The sequence below is a fragment of the Hypomesus transpacificus genome, unplaced genomic scaffold, assembly GCF_021917145.1.
Source record: "Hypomesus transpacificus isolate Combined female unplaced genomic scaffold, fHypTra1 scaffold_381, whole genome shotgun sequence".
Lineage (NCBI taxonomy): Eukaryota > Metazoa > Chordata > Actinopteri > Osmeriformes > Osmeridae > Hypomesus > Hypomesus transpacificus.
Genome location: NW_025813902.1, coordinates 23,218 through 43,911, shown reverse-complemented (window position 1 = coordinate 43,911; position 20,694 = coordinate 23,218). Strand labels below are relative to the sequence as shown.

The 20,694-nt window shown below is 50.8% G+C and overlaps 1 protein-coding gene across 2 annotated transcripts in view; it reads left to right on the top strand.

Annotated features, from left to right (window-relative positions):
* Positions 1 to 20,694, top strand: part of nbas (NBAS subunit of NRZ tethering complex) — a 66,062-nt gene that overhangs the window by 24,816 nt on the left and 20,552 nt on the right. For both annotated transcript variants that reach the window (XM_047016463.1, XM_047016462.1), the window contains 10 exons: positions 1,951 to 2,027; positions 2,307 to 2,444; positions 7,866 to 8,089; positions 8,263 to 8,373; positions 11,271 to 11,524; positions 13,501 to 13,835; positions 15,369 to 15,584; positions 16,364 to 16,566; positions 18,186 to 18,275; positions 18,387 to 18,570. In XM_047016463.1, coding sequence (XP_046872419.1) covers positions 1,951 to 2,027; positions 2,307 to 2,444; positions 7,866 to 8,089; positions 8,263 to 8,373; positions 11,271 to 11,524; positions 13,501 to 13,835; positions 15,369 to 15,584; positions 16,364 to 16,566; positions 18,186 to 18,275; positions 18,387 to 18,570 — 1,832 coding nt within the window. The remainder of the gene's footprint in view (positions 1 to 1,950; positions 2,028 to 2,306; positions 2,445 to 7,865; positions 8,090 to 8,262; positions 8,374 to 11,270; positions 11,525 to 13,500; positions 13,836 to 15,368; positions 15,585 to 16,363; positions 16,567 to 18,185; positions 18,276 to 18,386; positions 18,571 to 20,694) is intronic.

Here is a 20,694-nt window from a genome sequence, read left to right as displayed (position 1 = left end):
CCTGCCTGCCTGCTTGCCTACCTGCCTGTCTGTCTGTCTGTCATTCCACTGCTCAGAACGCCTCAGTCTGTTCCACTCTGTGCTCTTGTCTCTCACGCTGGATGGTTTGTTGTGCTCCTACTTCAAAGAGCTCCTGTGTAAGAGTGGTCTTCTGTCCAGGTTAGGGTGGTGCTTGCCTTTCAAGTATGTGTTGAGTGTGTGTGGGGCTAGTGGTTGGCCTTTGTTTTGTGTGTGTTTGTCTGTCTCAATTTCCATCACTGTCTGTCCTCCACCATCCTGGGACACTGTTTGTAGTCTAGTCCTGGCCTAGGGCTGTGATTGGCTTGGATTGGCTCCAAATCCCAGAGGCCCTAAGAGCATTGGCCTAGCACTGGTTGCCGGGGGCTACCTGGTGTTGGATGATAGATATCATTATGGATATGGGTTTGCCCCCGCAGTTTGGAATGGTCTAGAATAGATAGGAACAAAGCAGTGTGTAGTGGGACTCTGCATCAGGGAGAGTGTGGGGTGACAGTGCAGGGTGACAGTACAGGGTGACAGTGCAGGGTGACAGTACAGGGTGACAGTACAGGGTGACAGTACAGGGTGACAATACAGGGTGACAGTGCAGGGTGACAGTACAGGGTGACGGTATAGGGTGACGGTGCAGGGTGACGGTACAGGGTGACAGTGCAGGGTGACAGTACAAGGTGACAGTACAGGGTGACAGTACAGGGTGATAGTGCAGGGTGACAGTGCAGGGTGACAGTGCAGGGTGACAGTGCAGGGTGAAAGTGCAGGGTGACAGTACAGGGTGACAGTACAGGGTGACAGTGCAGGGGGACAGTGCAGGGGGACAGTGCAGGGTGACAGTGCAGGGTGAAAGTGCAGGGTGACAGTACAGGGTTACAGTACAGGGTGACAGTGCAGGGGGACAGTGCAGGGGGACAGTGCAGGGTGACAGTACAGGGTGACAGTACAGGGTGACAGTGCAGGGTGACAGTACAGGGTGACAGTACAGGGTGACAGTACAGGGTGACAGTACAGGGGGACAGTGCAGGGTGACAGTACAGGGTGACAGTACAGGGTGACAGTACAGGGTGACAGTGCAGGGTGACAGTGCAGGGTGACAGTACAGGGTGACAGTACAGGGTGACAGTACAGGGGGACAGTACAGGGTGACAGTGCAGGGTGACAGTACAGGGTGACAGTGCAGGGTGACAGTGCAGGGTGACAGTACAGGGTGACAGTACAGGGTGACAGTACAGGGGGACAGTACAGGGTGACAGTGCAGGGTGACAGTACAGGGTGACAGTACAGGGGGACAGTACAGGGGGACAGTGCAGGGTGACAGTGCAGGGTGACAGTGCAGGGGGACAGTACAGGGTGACGGGTCAGGACCACACCAGCAGGTACTCACCCTAGTGTGAGGTGGGATATTCCTCCTCTGGGTTCGAGAAGTCTACTTGGTGGCGTCTAGACTCACAGACTACACCCTTCCCTCCAGGGTAGAAAGACAGGTAGGCAGAGAGACAGACATACAGGCAGAGAGACAGGCATACAGACTGGAGCATGCTCTAGAAATAGATCAGACAGACCTGTGGACAGATGCGCAGGCAGACAGGACCACTCAGGAGGCTTTGTTAATGATGCTGGGTTTGAAGAGCACTCTCTCCCACCTCCTACCCTCTCTCTCTCTCTCTCTCTCTCTATTTTTACCTTTGCTCTCTCTTGTCTCGTCCAGAGAGGGGTGTTTCTGATATAGCCTGTCGCCAGGTTTCAAGACACAAGGGATAATACAATGAGGCTGGGATGTTTGGAATAAAATATTCATCCCCTCTCTCTCTCTCCCTCTTTATGTTTCTCTCCCTCTCTTTCTCTCACTTCATCTCTCTCTCTCTCTCTCTCTCTCTCTCTCTCTCTCTCTCTCTCTCTCTCTCTCTCTCTCTCTCATATCCCTCCATTCTCCAGTGTTGTTGCAGCTGGCCAGCGATGCGTTTCCCAGGGACATGACGCTGGCTTTGGCCTACTTACTGGCCCTGCCTCAGGTTAGGCACGCGCACGCACGCGCACACAATACCCACCTGTCTCTCCTTCTTTCCTCCAATTCCCCCTACCCCCTCCCTCCTTTCACCCTCTCTCTCTCTCTCTCTCTCTCTCTCTCTCTTTGTATCTCTCTCTCTCTATATAGCTCTCATGTGAAATGCTTTATTGAACCCACTGATCATTCTGAAGGCACCATGGATACATTGCCATGAGAACAGTGTGTGTGTGGAGGTGAGCTGCAGCAGGCAGGCTGTCTGACGCTGGCTCCCCTGCCTGTCCAGGTGTTGGATGCCAACAGGTGTTTTGAGAAGCAGAGCCACTCGGCTCTGTCCCTCCAGCTGGCTGCCTACTACTACTGCCTGCAGATCTACACACACCTGGCCCCCTGCTTCAAAGACAAGAGCCATACTCTCTACAGGGTGAGTAGGACTGTAGTAGTCGTAGTAGTCGTAGTAGTAGTAGTGTGTGTGTGTGTTTGATTGGGGTTGTCCTGACTCGTGTGTCTGCATGGCCCAGATATACCTGTATTCCTGCCCACCTGCTGCATCACCTGCTCCCCCTCCTCCTCCCCCTCCTCTTCTCCTGCTCTTCCTCCTCTCTCTCTCTCTCTCCCTTCTTTTTTCTCTCTGTTCCTACTTGTCGTCTTGCTCTGCCTCTACTCCCTTGTCTACTCTCTAAGCGTGTTAATTCCCATTGTATTCACTTCACAAAGTGAATGAACTGCACGCACGCACACACACACACACATACTCTCTCTATAGGTCAACTGCTGTGGACATCTTGTACTGATAGGAAGAGGGTACTACCATTAAAACATTCATCCCCCTCCATAGAGGGCAGGACGAGTGAGAGAGAGAGGGAGAGGGAGAGGGAGGGAGAGAGAGAGAGAGGGAGAGAGAGAGAGAGCGAGCGAGCAAAAGAGAAATAGCACTGACCTTTTCCTGAAGTGGACTGGGCCTCTAGTGGGCTTTAACATTGGAGGGAGGGAAGGGAGGAAATGACAGAATAAAGAAGGGATGGGGAGAAAAAAACCCAAATGAAAAGCAGTCAGAGTGGTGGATAAGTGTGTCCCTACTGACATTCAAGGTCGTAACCACCGCCTCCATCTTTCCAGTGAACGGGCACACACAAGCACACACACACACTCCACTGCTCTTTTTCCATTCTAATCTAATGTCTGGTCGTCCCCATTTCTCTAGAACTTCTGAAGTGGAAGTCCATTTCTTAAAAAAAAAAATCAAACTTTTCTCTTTCTCCACTTTGACACAGTTTTACCTTCATTTCCTAATCTCTTTCTTTTTTTATTTTTTTTTATTTTAAGTGTTCTTTTCGACAGAGCTGTTTTCCCCTGTGTGGGAGTGCTTGTTATCTTGCTGGTTCCAGGGCCTGTTTGACTGCTCCTATTGATGAGCTGACATCAGGTTTTACTGTGCAAAACACTAATATAAACAAGAAGTCTCTCTCTCTCTCCATCTCTCTTTCTCTGTCTCCTTCTCTCCCTCCCACTCTCTATCTCTCTCTCTGTCTCTCTCTCTGTCTCTCTCTCTCTCTTTCAGGCTCTCGCCGTGCCTGTTCTCTCCACCTCTAATGTGCTTTCCATAATCTATCTGTCCTTTCTGTACATATCATCCCACCTCCTTCTCTTCGACTCCCTCTCTCCAGCGGCCTGTGTGCTTTATCTCTCTCCACCATTAATCACGGGTTTCTCTGCAGCCCTTTCGTTCCCTCGCCCTCTCGCTGTCTTATCTGCGGAAGGCATGCACACACCGCGTGTGATATTCCCTTTCCCAGAGCCTGTGCGGATGGGCGTGCGTGAGAGAGAGAGAGAGATCTGCGGGGAGCCTGAGTGAGGGCTTTGCCATCTTGGGGTGTTTTATTTTGCATTGCAAATGAAGCCGGAACAAGATGTTTCCTCCCCATTTGAAGAGCACGCCGCCGTTGTCCTCGCGGGAGTCAGTTTTTTGATTATTATCATATTTTTGATTTTTTTGATTTTGTTTTTGTCACCACGGGGCTGAGAGAGAAATACTGAGAGGACTGAGGAGGGCTGGGAGAGCTGGCGAAAGCTTTCCTAACTCTTCACTTGGGCACCTGAGAGGATCGGCAACTGCGTTTTTATGTGCGATGTGTTGTCCACGACGGATAAAGCCGACAACAGCTAACCAAGCTCTTTGTGAACAGCAGAGCTGAAGGCCGGATCTGTCTCTCCTACTACGTCCGGCTCTCTGTATAGCTCAGCGGTAGTGCCTTTTACCACTGATCGAGAGGACACAGGTTTGAATCCCCCCCGTCAGTTGCTATGGATAAAAGCGTCTGCTAAATGAACACATGATCATGGCTCTGTGACTTGAAAGTCTGGCGGGTAACTCAAGAGTTTGAGCAGATTTACTTGGGATTCTTGTAACTCTGGAATGGGTGGTTTAGTCATTGAACGCGCCTGGAGTTGAGAGGGCCCAGGGCTGCGGCCCAGGGCTGCGGCTCGTCCTCACGGACCCTTATGAAGTCTCCTCAAGGTGCTCCTCTCTGACGTCCTATCACAGCTGGTTGGCATGAAGGACGACACCCCGTTCTGTGACGCAGCGAATGGGATTTCATCGCGCCGCCAGGCACTATGAGCCGATCTCCTGCTCGCTCTCTCGCGCTCAATGAGTTTTCATTATGTTGACTAAAACGCTCATTTGCAAAAAGAAGAGGCCCTTAGCATAATTGTTCTGCTGGTGCTGGTGCTGGTGCTGGTGTCTGCTCAGCCTTGCTGTTTGAGGGCGGGTGTGTCGTACGTTTAGCTGTTTGCAGAAGCGTGTGTGTGTGTGTGTTTTGTTTTGCATAATTGTTGCAGTGAGTGTGCAGACACTGTATCACAGGCTGCTGAGTAAAGAGATTAAGATTTTCACTCAACCATTTATCGTCCCCCTGCAGCAGCCAGGATCACACACACGTACACACACACACACACGTGCATGCACCTACACATGCACATGTACAGGCGCCTACGCGTGAACACACACATTCTCTTAGAACATGAATGTACTTAAAGTGGTTGATGTATTAAAGGAGACTTGCATTCAAAACATGACAGCTCTTACATGAACACTCCTTGTAATAAAGATGGAGCTGATTGGTCAAACTCAAATTTGCACTCCTACTGGACAATAGGGCTGGGTCAACAGTAAACAGACTTGACCTTGCCTCACAGCACTTGTGCTTGCCATATTGAACCCGAAAAGGTGTGTTTAGTTGAATCTGCCAAATACCTGTGTGATTAGATCTATAGGTCTAATGAGGTCATTTTGACCCACTCCCCATTCTCAATTCCCAATCCATTCGGTGAAGCCTATCACAATGTGTCAGGGGGAAAACCCCTTAAAAGGCTCTCCAATGGGTGAAGCATCCATTAGTGTAGGTCTGTAGCAACTGCATGTTCTTCATAAGTGATGGGTTCATTAGTGGGGTGAAGTTTAATGTGATTATTAAATAATTATCCTTTGGATCTATTCCCCCCCTGCACCCTACATTAGAAGCACATGGGCCTTAATAGGACATTCGCGCCTCTGCAGACAGACATGAATTCCCATTAAAAGCACACTCCAACATCCAAACAGCCATAGCACTAATTACCCAATTGGATGTAAAGTGCTCTTAGACCTACGTTAGATAGAAGTAGGACTCATAATGATCATTATTAGTGGAACGTGTGTTTGTGTGGATGTGGGTGTGTGTGTGTGTGGATGTGCGTGCTCGTGTTTCTGCCCTCTGATCACAGAGATGAAGAGAGATGTTTCGACATCACTTCACTGTACACTGTGTCTGGCCTTTCAGTGGATGGATGTGTGTGGTGTGTACAGGGAGTATGGCCGTCTTCCTCCAGCGTGAGAGGGCCGAGGAGAGCCTCCGACGAGGGAGGGGGGGGGGGGGTCTTGTCATTGTGTGGTCATACAGCTTCATTTGGCTTCCTTCATGTCCTCAAAGAAAATGCTTAGTTTCTGAGGGAGGGAGGGAGGGAGGGAGGGAGGGAGGGAGGGAGGGAGGGAGGGAGGGAGGGAGGGAGGGAGGGAGATTCGTTCATGATAACGAATGATGGGCAGAGAGAGAGCAATGGAGAGTTTTGAAGGAATTCATGTACGAGACAGAGATGGAGTGAAGGGAGTGGAGGGAGGATGGGAGCGATGAAGGGAGTGGAGGCAGTGTGTGGGGGGGGTTGGGTGGGTGGGTGGGGAGAGGGAGTGGGATAGTGGTGTTTCATCACGAAAGGCTAATTTCACACAAGGCCTTCAAACACAGCCCTGTCCGTCAAACCTCCAACACATTCACGCCACAGATAATTTTTTATTTTATTTCTTTTCACTTTGTCTTTTTTCTTATTGTTTTACCCTTTTTTGCTCTCTCCCTGTCAGTCTGGTGGACCCTGGCACCATCGCCCACCGCTGCTGAGCATTCATCTCATCCCCCCCCCCCTCTCTCTCTCCCCTCCCTCCTCCTTTTCTCTGCCTCTGGAAGTGTTGGAATGGCAGGTAGAAGTTCCCTGAAGATCTGTCAGTGTTGAAGAACTCGGCCATTCCTCCATCTCCCTCTCTCCTCCCTCCTCCTCCTCCACCTCCTGGCCTTGTTCCACGTCTTGAGTCAGAGTCACTCTCCTTCCCTTTTACTTCCTGCCTGGATTCTCCTGTCATATCCTGCCCGTTTGCTGAGATGATCTCCTCTCCTCTTTCTGTTTCTCTTGTGTCCTTCTGCCTGTGTCCCTCCCTCTCCGTTCTGCTCTTCCTCCTCCTCCTCCCTTCCTCTCCTACATCTCGGTGTTCCTCTTCTGATCCCACACACACACTCACGGACACACACACACACCAGACTGTCGCCAGACAGTCTTTGAACGCACCCACATATCAACTCCCTCATCAAGGAAAAAACCCAGAAGTCAACAGGCGTTTTACCAGCCATAATTACCGTATGCAAATGAGACCAACGAATAAGCCATCGTACCGCACCAGGCGACAGCCAATGAGGTGCCAAGACTAACAGCAGACACTTGTTTTAGTTTTAATTAGTGAGGGGTGATGAAGATGATCCAGCAGCCGCCCACATCTCACCAGCACTTGTCACAGTCGCAATCAAATGCGCGTCCCCAAACTAATTCCCCCCAGGCTGGTATTGTAAAGCAGGTAATTATGGTTCCTATAGTACATTTACTGATGTTCTCTCATCATTCCCCCTGAGAACTGCAGAGGACATTTCAGAGGAAATTCATATCATGGTTTCCAATGGGTGGCTGGATTTTTATAAATCAAAGTAATTGCTTTATTCACACAATAGCCGTGCACGTACCCACGGTGTGAGTCTAAAAAGCAGGATGATGGGCTGCAGTAAGCACAATCGCTGTTCTCACCGAACTGTTTAGAAAATGACTGCAATTTTCTCTGATTGTGTCATTAAGGGGGGCTGTGAGCAAGCGGAGGGGGTGGGACGGGGGTGGGGGCATGTGGAGACAAGGGTTTGTTAAAACCTGGCTGTTGTGACACCCAGGAAAACACCTCTCTCTTACGTACACACACACACACACACACTTTTCAAGCAACAACTATGTCGGCCGTTGTGTTCCTCTCTCTCTCTCCAGCCCAGAACACCCACCCAGACAGCTGGGAGGGCATTGTACCTGGGTACAGTATAGCGTGGTATAGGAAGGCCTGGCTTTGAATATGGATCTCTCACGTGTTAGCTAGCTAAGCTAAAGTCAAAAAAACCTTTTACCAAAAACATGCATCGCAAACTAGAACTGTGGCCCTAAATCCCTCTTCCTCTCTCCATCACCTTCTCGACCCTCCCTCCTCTCTCGGCACCCTCACCCGTAGGCTGATCCCAAGGAGCTGATCCGATTGGTCACCCAGCACGTGTCGGCCCGCTCGGATTGGCCGGAGGAGCTGGGGAAGCTGATCGGTCAGCTGCACGTGTACAACGAGCGTCTGACGGACCTGACGCAGGCCCAGGTGCTCCAGGGGCTGGGCAGGGGCGTGGACATCCAGCGCTTCAGCTGCGACCCACACTACAAGAAGCAGACCATCCTCGGCCTGGCCGAGTAAGTGTGTGTGTGTGTGTGTGTGTGGGGGGGGGGGGGTGTCTGTTGATGTGTGCGTGTGAGTGAGATGGAGAAACAAAAGAGCCAGACGGGGGAGGAATGTGTTTGCATGTTATTTGCTGGGTGCGGGTGTTTTGGGGTTTGTATTCAAGCTGTGTGTTTGTGTGTTGCAGGACCCTGGAGGACAGTGTGTACAATATCTCTCTGTCCCTCGCTCAGCGCTACAGTGTTCCCCTGTGGGAGGTCTACATGACCCACCTGGAGTTCCTCTTCACTGACAGCGGGTAGGACACACACACACACATATGTATCAGCATTGCTCTGATTTCACGAAACCTAATTAAGATTTGTCCGATTTTGTGCCTACCACCCCCCATTTAAAGTACTTCTGTCACAGAGTGGTTAGCAGCAGCCCAGGTCTTAAACCCTTCCATGGTGTGTCCACCTATTCAAGACTGGCACCAGAGAGCCACTCTACTTCCCCCACTCTACTTCCCTGGAAGTCTCTCTCTCTCTCTCTCTCTCTCTCTCTCTCTCTCTCTCGTGTGTTCTTTTCCTCTGTTAGGAACAACAGTATAAATAGAAGCTCATTACACTCTTGCTTGTTCAATTCAAATCCGGCGCATGAAACCGATTTGCTGCGTGAGAGTTTTTCTCTTCTCCTCTTCCCTCTCTCCCTCTCTTTCTCTCTCTCCCATCCCTCCCGCTCCTCCTCTCTCTCTCCTCCAGGAGGTCTTTTCCTCTCCTGATTAGCATACACTCTGTTTGTTGTGTCTTCTACCATGTCAGAAACTTCAAGAAGGGCATATTTTTGAATTTGTACGCATATTTAATCGCCACGGTAATCAAGGAGTTGAAATTAGGCTCTGGGGTGTTGGCGGGACTTTGCCCATTATTCCGAATGTGTTCTTTATTTATTTTATTCAAGCAGACGTTTCTGTTTTTCATTAATGTGTGTAGGCTAATTTGTTTACAAATGGTCTTGTTATTTTGAACAGCGGGTTGTAATTGCTTGTGTCTGTATCTGTGTGCGTGTGTGTGTGGGTGTGCATAGGGTTCAAATTCAGTAAGCTGCCTAGACAAGAGGCCATTTAATACAGAAGGGTGGGAATCTATAGGCTTACAAGCTGTCATCTCCATTTGCGCAAACACACTCATGCACACACACACACACACACACAGTAAATATGAGTCTCACACACTCACTGTTGCTACAGTATTAGAATATTTTCTTTCTTTCAGTTCCATCCTCTCTCTTTTCATCTCCTATCTTGGTCTCTCGCTTTTTTCCTCTGTCTCTTTCTCTCTCCCTAACTCAAGTAAACATACTCGTTAGCTGATCTCTTGTCTTTCTCTTTCCTCTCGTTATCTATTCTGTCCAGCAGTGATGGAGAGGCCAGAGACTGTCCCCTGAACACACACACACACACACACACTGTGAGGATAAAGGGCTGGTGTGGTGTTTAGCAGTGTATTGATTCCTTTGAAGCGTTTATTCTGTGTTAATTGGAGACTGTGAGACACTCTTTAGCCCTCTCCTCTATCTCTGCACCCCTCCATCCATCCATTCCTGTCCTCCTCGCTCTCTTTCTGCTGGTCTGCTCCACACTACTGTCTTTCCCTGTGTGTTCCCCTTCTACCTCTCTCTCTCTGTCTCTACCTCTCTCTCTCTCCATACCTGTCTCTATCTGTTTATCTTTCCGTCCATCCATCTTTTTCTGATCCACATCCACAAATCTGACACACACACACGTGCGCGCGCACACACCCGCCCACACTGACCAGCCTTCAATTATAGCTTCCCTGGCACCTTTTTAAAGTACAGGTTGTAATTTATCGTAAAGTGGACTCAATAAACCATAACCCTGCATCAGGATGCAAAGGTTCTCCATGGAAGAATATTTATGTTACACAAACACACCCACACACACACACATTGTGGCACACGCATACTACTTCTCTGCTGAAAATGCATTCTATTAAAACAAGGTGCAGAGCTAGTCAGATCTCTAGCTATGAAGTCAGAGAGCAAATAAATTATGGAAATTGACTTTCTCTCTCTAACACACACACACACACACAAACACGCACACACTTTATATCTAACAGTGTTTGATTTACTCTTAGCTGTTAGAAGTCTGTTTTATGCGGACAACTTTGGCCATAAATCATAAGGGCACTGGCCCTTTCTGAATCATTTTATTGTTTTGAATTACATTTTTATTTTTCAAGTTTAGAGCAGAGCTGAGAAAGGAATCTATTTCTGTCACATGTACACACAAACACACACATACCCACACACACACACATACATCCAAACAGCATGTGGACAACTCTTAGATACATGCTCTACATACTGTAGCTATAGAGTGGATGGTGGAGTGTGTTTGTGTGTACATTCATATACCCACACACTTCTACAGTATCAGAGGATGCACAGGGTGTGTGCGTGTGCTTGTGTGTGTGTGTCACACAGGGTTCATGTGTGGGTGAGTGTTTACAGGAGATGGAGTGTAAACACTGTGTTTTGGAGTTGTGACAGCACTGCTGGCTATTCTATTAGTGAGCTCTGTCTGGAGGAGGGCCTCCGAGACAACAGCTGGCTTTGATGTCTCCCGTGTGTGAGGCAGACAGGCAGACAGGCAGACAGACAGACAGACAGACAGACAGACAGACAGACAGACAGACAGACAGACAGGCAGGCAGGCAGGCAGGCAGGCAGGCAGAGAGGAAAGCAGAGAGGAAGGCAGAGAGGAAGGCAGACAGGAAACCAGACAGACACCGCCAACCAGACAGAGAGACAGACAGATGTGCTTTCAGTCGAGTACTTGGAACCGAGCTCTAGTTTTTCGTGTGGTGTCTCCTGTTCATACTGTTTGTTTTGCTCCTCTTTCGTGTTTTGCGCGAACCCTTGTGTCCTGCCAGTGTTTCTCCCATCTCCTTCTGCGCACTACCAGCGTTCCCCCTGCTCCTCTCTCTCCCACTCTCTTATCTTCCACTCTTCCGCCTCGGTCTCCTCAGCTCTCGTTTCTTCAAAGAACACTTGGAACTGACACGGCATAGTCATAAAGGCAGGTACTATTCCAGCTAAACACCAACTCTGCTTCTTCCTCTCCCTCTGCATCCCCATCTCCTTCCCCATCTCCCTCCCACTGTCCCCTTCCCTCCCTCCATCCCCCAGGCTTTCCACCAAGGACATAGAGAGTCGCGGGGAGGCGCTGGGCCTGTTTGAGACCCTGAAGGCCGACCCCCAGGCCTTCCTGAGCCACATGAGCAGGTACGTGCTGCCCAGCGTGGAGGGCAGCGACCTGGGCCGCCTGCTCCTCTACTACTCCCTGCTGGAGGCCTGCGGCTGCGGCCAGCACGTCGCCGCCGCCGCCATCCAGCCAGACAGCCACGTCAAGCTGCTCAAGAAGCTCCGGGCCGTGGCCAACGGTGAGGCCGACCTTCACACCAGCTGGCGTCCCGCCACAAACAAAACGACCCGCAGAACCAAACACAACGTATTCGCCAGCTTTTTTCCCCTGGCATGCCGCAAACCTGCAGATGACGTGTTGTCGACCTCTACTACACTCGATACGTCAATGTCATGGACGAGATGGCGTTTTCGAACCGTAGTCCTTTGGAGGATCACATGCGTCATGTAGCGGAGCACGATTCCACACTATCCTGATGGGCCTCTTATTGGATTCTACGCTTTTTTTCTTTTTCGGTCCACATCCTCTGACCCCCCCCCCCCCCCCCCGACCTTCACAGACCTTGCTAGCCTGGGGCACAACCCTGGGGCTATTTTAATGCATTTTTATGTAGCTCCTAGCCACTATCACAGGGCTTTACAGAATCGATGGGAATGTTAGTAGCAAGGATCATGGGTCCTCCAGGAGGACTCTGGCACTATGTCCCAGCCCATCTCAGACCTGGCTCCCCAGACGGCCTCCTGTTTCGTGGGGGCGGATGCAGTGTCACTCCTGAGCTGTGAACTTCAGGAAAGGTCGGCGAGTTGTCAGCAGCGTTTTCACGCCTCACTTCCTCCCTCTGTTCCCGATAACACCAGACCTTTTAACACTGACACGTAATGCCGGCGAGGCGCGCGCAAGTGTGTCCACGCACGCACACGCGTAAAGACACAACAACAAACAAGCAAGGGAGCACGCACGCACACGCGCGCGCATCACTTTGACATGAAACAAACAGATTCCCCGACACACCCACCCACACACCCTGCTGTGGTAATGATAGGAGGGCCACTCTGTTCTACCCAGAGACTAACACCTCATGTGACACGTCTCTCTCCAAATATCTCTCCCTCTCTCCAAATATCTCTCTCTCACTCTCTCCAAATGTGTCTCTCTCTTTTCCACACACAGTCACACAAGCACTTCCTGACACACTCCCAGACACATCCCAGACAGGGTAGTGACTGCACGGGTCTCATCCCATGTTTGTCATGATCTCAGTCTGGTTTCTGGAGTCTAGTTTCCTGGCTGCATGTCTGACTGTCTTTGGGAGACAACCCCTTGTGTGTGTGTGTGTGTGTGTGTGTGTGTGTGTGTGTGTGTGTGTGCGTCTATGTGTGTGTGTGTGTGTGTGTGTGTGTGTGTGCAGAGCATCCCCCTGTGTTCCAGACATAGAGCCATCCCCACAGGCTGATGTTAAATATTTAGAGGCCAGCCTGGCCGTGCGCTGTCATCGTAATGTGCCTGTCTGAACACACAAGCACCACATAACTCCCTACACACACACACACCAGCACCAGATCACCCCTACACACACACACACACATCAGCAACACATCACCCCTACACAAACACACACACCAGCAGCAGATCACCCCTACACGCACACACACACCAGCACCAGATCACCCCTACACGCACACACACACCAGCACCAGATCACCCCTACACACACACACACACGCACATGAGGATGTACTCTATCGTTCTCCTCCACACAGACCAGTAGACTGTTCTTCAAAGAGATGACTCACTCACAAACAGCCTGGTTTGTGTTGTCTCCAGCGGCTGTACATGCTTCTCCACGCCGTGTTCCAGAGCGCAGTGTGCTATGTACAGTCGTAACATCAATCCTTCACAGGCTCACAGTCTAATATACATGGAGCTTAAAGGGATTCTGTAGGTTGTGTGTGTGACCTGACCAAAGAGTGGAGATTATGTAGCCTGAGGAAGTGTTGTGTTCCAGTACTAATGTTTAATATAGATTTGTTTTCAATACATGAAATGCTGTGCATTAGAGGATATCATGACTGTACTAGTTTTAGTTAAAGGTACAATCTGATGACTGTAATTCACCAACGTGTTGGACCTATGCTACAGTATATATCCAATATGACATGTGTTCTCATGTGAGCCTGTTGCAACCTATTCTAACCACCTCATTGGCTGGCCCAGGTCTGGATTACCGCAAGCTGACCGATGAAGATTCCGACCCACTGGCCGCACTGGAACCGGTTTTGACCAGTCAGAACGTGCTGTCCATCTCCAAACTAGCCAATCGGCTGCCTCTGCCCGGCGGAGGCGTGGTGTCGGCCAGTTCTGTCCACGCCGTGTGGCTGGGCAAGATGTTCTGGAAGGGGGACCCCCAGGTGCTGAAACGCCCCCCCCAGACCGACCAGGACTATCTGCATGCCTACGACACCTGCGCCAAGTACCTGGACAGACTGGTTCTCTCGGACGCCATCCGCTTCTTGGACGGCATCACCTTCTCCCCCGAGGCAGCCAGTAAGGTGAGCGGGATGTTCCGAAGGGCCTGTCTTCGTGGAGACTGTGACTGGCTGGGTGTGTGGAGAGGGGAAGTCAATGTTCCGCGTCATCATGACCTCAGTGTCCAGGCGGGAGCTGCCGATACAGGGGCCGGCGGAGCCTCGAAACGCCGTTGCTCCTTTCATCTTCCCTTCTCCCAAGACTCCTTTTGTCTTTTCTTTTTTCCATTCTCTCCTTTTCTGTCTTTCTCTCTCTTTCCTCGTCTCCAGGGGGGTTAATTGATCCCCTCTCACTTCAGAGAACATTAAACTCCCAATCCCAGCAGGCACCTTTTTCCTACGGCGCCTTTTTTAACTCGCAGATTAGCGCTAACGAACGTCCGCCTTGCCGCCTCCTCCCCGCCTCCTCCCCGCCCCCCCCCCCAACACATCCTCTGCTCCTCCCCGCTATTCCTTCTTAATCCCTCCACCATCAGAGAGAAAACAGACCTCTCCCCCAGCCCTCAGTGGCCTTAACCTTTCACATTCTGTTACCCCCCTGCAGTGGATGGATCCACTCTCCCCCAGGAGACTGGGTGAGTGGTGGGAGCCAGCAGGGGGCCCAACCAAAACAACTTGTGGAGGGGGGGTCGGTGGGGGGGGGGGGTTGTGTTGGCAGTGAAAGGGGGATTATCAGCTTTTTCCTCTGTGGTATTGATTCCAGATAGCCCTTAGTGCAAGCATCCACTCTACTTGCCCCCCCGGCCCGGCCCGGCTTCATGTGTCACGCCCAGACGTGTCACCCACTGATGGCTCCGAACCTCTCTCTACCTCTGTCTCTTTCTCCGTCTGTTCTCTCGGTGTGTTCTTTTTTCTCACTCTATCATCTCTCTATCGCTCTTCATTTTCCATGCGGCTGTCTACATATTGCTGTGCATGCTTGTTTTCTTTTCAGACTTCTGTCGGTACCTCTCTCTTACTCCTTTCCTCTCTCTTTCCTGGCCCGGGGTCTTGTATTGGTTTATCTATTTTCTCTGTTCAGGAGATCACCCACAGCAGCCAGATAGAATGCTCTGTCCATCCGTGAAAGTAGAGGACTAGACAGAGAGAGAGAGAGCGTTTTGGGGCTGAAGGAGAGGGGGGGGAAGTATTATTTTGCAAACCCCCCCACAGCCAAGGCCTCCTCTCCTCTCTCCGTGAATGGTTAAGCTGCGCTCACTGAATAGAATCAATTACACAAGGTCTTAAGCTATGGGCGCACACCCAGACACGCTTCCACACGTACATGCTGCCCCGCAGCCACAGTCACACACTCATACCGATCTCCATAACAGACAGATACACACACACACACACACACACACATGAGCTCATGTCTTTACATGGATAATGATGCTGACCTTGATGAGCTACAGTGCTGGACAGCTGCTGTCCCCCAAACTTCAGTGGAAATAACATCTACACTCTCTCTCTCTCTCCCTCTCTCTCTCTCTCCCTCTTTATCTCTCTCTCCCTCTCTCTCTCTCCCTCTCTCTCTCTCTCTCTCTCTCTCTCTCTCTCTCTCTCTCTCTCTCTCAGCTAAGTGTGGCTACGCGGGGGGAGGTGGTGCGGAGGGCGCTCAAAGCCCTTTGCCAGCTGAGCAACAAGAGCAAGAAAAGGGGCGGAGACGAGGGCGAGCCGGGCGCCGACCCGGCCGCGGGCTCCGAGCGGGCCCTGGCGCACCTGCAGCAGTCCCTGGCCCACCTGGACACGCTGGGCCACGCCTTCATCCTGGCCCTCAACGACAGCCACCAGGTACCGCCTCCCTCTCCCCCCCTTCCCCCCCCTCCTCCTCTCCCTCGGGAGGAAGAACACGCGCTACTGCATCTGGGTTTTATGGAAGCTTTATATCACCTTTGCAGTGGACAAACGCTTCACACACACACACACACACACACACACACACACACACACACACACACACCCTTGTCCTCCTCCTCTGACCTTTCCCAGGGTCAGCTGACAGGCAGGGTGATAATGAAGGTCTATTATGTATATTGGTCCGGTGAGTTCTGCTTGGCTAAGCAGCCCTCTCGGGGCCCTGGGCAGATGAAGGGTGTCGTGAGCTAAATGTATGGAGTGCAGCTCCGAAGGAGGGGGACCGGATGGCTCCACGCCCCTGCATGTCATTAGCCTGTCACACTGAGTCACACCACGGTCACTTCTACATACTGGTGTGTGTGTGCGTGTGTGTGCGCCCGCCTGTCCTCAAGTCCAAAAACCCATTGGCCGTCACACACACTTAGTCACACAGACTGTACATTCACACTGCCTTGCCTAGTCACAGATGACACACACGTCTTAGAAGTCATAGCCCGCGGAGACAAGCACACCTGCATTAACACACACACACATGCATTAACACACACACACACACTTGCACACGCACACTCTCACGATATAAGCTGTATGGTATAGTATAATAATCATAGTAATTACTCAGTTCCCACTGAGTAAATGTTGGGAGTAATGTTCTCCTGATCAGGTGCAACTGGACAGAATGTTTGTACACCTCCTGTCCTCTGTCCCTCCAGGATCAGCTACAGGGTTACAGTCGGGCCTACGACCTCTCTCGCTCTGAGCAAGCTAAAGTCCACGCCCTGGCTGTCACCATGGCGACTGACGGCCAGCCGCTAGAGCAAATTGGCGAGCTGCTGGCCGTGGCTGTTGGCCCTCTCGACCTGTCAATCAAAAGTGTTCTCCATGACGCTGTGGAGAGAGTAGTGTCTGACCTGAGGTATGGTGTAAAACACTCACTGTCTTCCTGCTCTCTCTCTCTCTCTCTCTCTCTCTCTCTCTCTCTTTCTCTCTCTCTCTCTCTCTAGTGGTCTGTCTCACTTTTTTCTGTCTCTCTTTTCTCTCTGTTGCTCGTTCTCTCCATGTTCCTCTTGTGCTCTCAGGTCAGATGTGTGTGGGTGGGCTTCAGCAAAGGGTTCCATGGCCTGATCTCTTTCTCTCTGTGGACACACGCACACACACACCACACAGCACAGTATAAAGTAAATACACATTCTTCTTATCTTTTTTCGATGTATGGCCACATCCCACACACACACGAGTCACAGTATGGGCAAAGATATTAGCTTCACTTTGTGACTCCTGCACGTGACCATGTTCTGATTATTGTCTCGATCACGATTCATGTCCTAGCTGCATGGCTAGCACTGATGGGAGCTTATTGACTTTGAACAATAAACATCTCTATGTTCAACAGAGAGGTTACTTGGGATGACCTGATTGTCTGGCTGTGTAGGGTGTGCTAGATAGGGATTGCCTTCATATCCTGGTCTTTCAGGACTGCCCAATGGTCTGTAGCACAGATGTGATTGCAGATTGCATGCACTCACACACACACACACACACAAGCTGGGTGATAACAGAGAGTTATAATTATTTTTTTTAATAAATTAATAATCTGTTTAATTAGTGTCTTGATACAGATGCTGCCTACAGACTCTGTCTCTCTGCACCAGTAACAGCTACAGTGGGCTAAAGGCAACTGTGATGTGTGTGCATGTGTGTGCGCACACGTGTGTTGGTGTCGCTGCGTTTGAATGCCTCGGAGAACTTGATGTTTTGCGCGTGTGTGGCTGTGTGTATGACTTGGATGCACGCGTTTGTTCCTTGGCCGTGTTTGTGTGTGTGTGTGTGTCTGTTGTTGTTGTTGTCCATCGACTGTCTGCCTGGCTTCTTTCTGCTGGAGAGAAAGGGTGAGCGTGTCAGATATGAACGAGCAGGGCCCGTGCCTGGCTTCCTGTGAGCCTTCACTCTGCTGGCCAGGCCCTCGCTAATGGCCGCTGTTTGTATCTGTCGTGAGGAGGGGTGTGCGCACGCATGCCTGTGTGTCCTGGGTGAGGGAGATCATGTGAAGAGTGAATGTACTGTACATGCCTGTGTGTCCTGGGTGAGGGAGATAATGTGAAGAGTGAATGTACTGTTTGAAAGTGCTGTGTCATCTTTCCAACTCCTGCCCGGTCATTTGTATGTTGTGTGTGTCTGTGTGTGCGTGTGTTGTGGTGTGTTACGTTTGCGTGTGTGTGTGTGTTTACGTGTGCCTGGCAGCAAAGTGGAGTTGAGTCAGGGGAAATTACCTTTTTTTTTTCTTCTGTCTTTGTGAAAAATGGCCCTCTTCTGGCAACACACACACACACACTGCAGCAAAGCAAGGGACCACTACAGTGCCATTAGAGACTCTGAGCCATGTCTCTGAAGAGTCAGTATAACACACACATCGGTCAGTCCCCTTGTTCCTGCACCGTCCAGGCCCCACACACACACACACAAACACACGCACACACACACACACAGTAGTCATCCAGCTGGTTTTACCAGTGTGGTGTGGTCTTGTTGTTGCAGTGGAGATGCTGATGTTCTGAATGACTGCCCAGACCCTCTCAGGGTGCTGGAGGGAATGGTGACCGCCGTGCACAACACCGTCCAGGCCGGGTAAGACACACACACACAAACACACACACAAACACACAAATACACGAACGTCCACACTTGTATGTTTGTTGTAGGATCACTGTCGTTTTTCATAGTCTCTCTCTCTCTCAGGGGCAGCGCGGTCAGCTCTGATGACCTGTTGGCGTGGCTGCGTCCGTTCTGCGGCGACGCGTCCGTGGCGGTGCGTCCTCGTATCGAGGTCCTGCAGATCCTGGAGAACAACTTCCCCCTGAGGGACAGGGATCTGAGACTGCTGCTGCTCTACAGGACCCAGGCTGTCCTGAAGGACAGACAGGTAACACACACGCACACCTACACACACACACACATGCCGACACACATCAAGGCACGCACAAGCACACTCTGGTCAATAAATGGACTCCTGACTGTGTTTTTTATTGTGTTGAATAAATCATGTGAGTTCAATTGAGCAAACTGGTGAATATAAAGACCCCGGCTCAGTCCCGGAGTGGTCCTGGGAGGCTGACGGAACATGGCAGATGGGGGTTCCTTGCTGGAGGGAGGAACATTTGAGGTTGTTTTTCCCCCCCGTGTCCTGCGCCCGGGCGGGCAGCGTCACAGGCCTGTCTGCCCGGCGTCTGGCCCGCGGTGGGAGAGAACTGGAGCGAACACGCGTCCCCGGAGGAGACGCGCTAACGCAGCACAGCCATGCTAACGCAGCACAGCCATGCTAACGCAGCACAGCCATGCTAACGCAGCAGAGCCATGCTAACGCAGCACAGCCATGCTAACGCAGCAGAGCCAAGCGACGCACACGCACGTTTAGCCTTGCCCTACTCTGATTAGCAAAGACACACACACACACACTCGCACATGCTCGGACACACATGGTTCACAGTACGGCTTCCCAAGCAATGGCCATAACTGTTCCTGCATTTGCCTACTCAAGATACATTTTGACTTCTGGCTTTGACTCTCTCTCTCTCTCTCTCTCTCTCTCTCTCTCTCTCTCTCTCTCTCTCTCTCTCGCTTTCCATGGTTGTCACACACACACACATTCATTTTAGTTGCAGAAGAAGAAGTCAGATAAAAGCAGGTTTTAACCTTTTATATGTCAATTCACAGTGTTGCATCTGCCCACAGTCAGACATACACACACACACACCTACCTTAGATGCAGGACGTGGGGAAGGGGGATTGGTGTGTGTGAGTGTTTGTGTGTGTGCGGCGAGGAGGTGTGTATGTCGACTCGCTGTCTGCTCTTTCCCTCAGTAACCCTGTGATGAAATATTGATGGAAGCAGTGGAGAGAGATGATGTGGTCAGTCCGTTTGTGTGTGTGTGTGTGTAGCTTTTTGTGTCAATAGGGGCTTATCTGCCCATCCCCTGTGGTGAATATCTACTAATTAATTCGCTTGGCTAACTTATTAATGAGTTAAAGCGGTTAATTAACATGCAAATGTAGGCTCAGTGCTCAGAGCTGCGGTCTGAGCAGGTAGACAGGTGTGTGGGCTTCGGCTCGTTAACAAATTGGAAGCACTCCTGACATTTGGCCTGCTCTGATGAAGCGCGCACACACACACACACACTCCCTCTCGCACACGTACACTCATTAAGGGCTTAAGTCCTTCCAAAAAAAGAGACTTAATTAATCTTTAGAAGAAAAACTCCTGTCAGCGTCTCGCTCTCCTTCTAAATGGAGAAGTCTGTTCCCTCCCAGTCATGCTTGTCACACACAGCACGAGCCAGGCTCTTCAGCGCTGCTCCCAGTCAGAGAGACTTGGGTTTAGAGGTTAACTGTTGTCCCTCAAGCTTAAATACATGTATTAGCCCTGAACATATATTAATTGAGTAATATATATATATATTAAAGATAAATATGTCCTCCTTGTTTTATATGGAGAACATTCCTATTGTCTGTGAGGTTACTAGTCAGATAACTGCTTTACATTTTTTTTTATTCTCTCTCTCTATCTCTCTCTCCCTCTCTCTCTCTCTCTCTCTCTCTCTCTCTCTCTCTCTCTCTCTCTCTCTCTCTCTCTCTCTCTCTCTCTCTCTCTCTCTCTTTCTCGTTCTTCCTTTGTCTCTCCCTGGCCCTAATGAGAGCAGTCATGTTGTGGTTGTTGCCTGGAGGGGAGAGTGGTGATTCCGAGGGCCAGCTTGGCAGTTCCGTGGGCATGGCAGGCACCAGGAGGCGGAGGGTCAGCCGCGCTGGCAGCCCCCCGGAGATGAAACTGACCCCCTGACCTCACCAGGGAGGGAGGGAGGGAGAGCAGGAGAGAGAGACAACGGCAAGATAGAGAGATTTCGAAGAGGAGGAAGCTGGTGGATGAATGGACAGGTGTGTGGGCTTTTAGATGAGATGATTAGGGAAGGAGGAGGGAGGGAGGGAGGGATGGGGGAGAGAAGCGAGGGACTGACAGCTGATGAGGACGGGAGAGAGGGAGAACAGGGAGGAC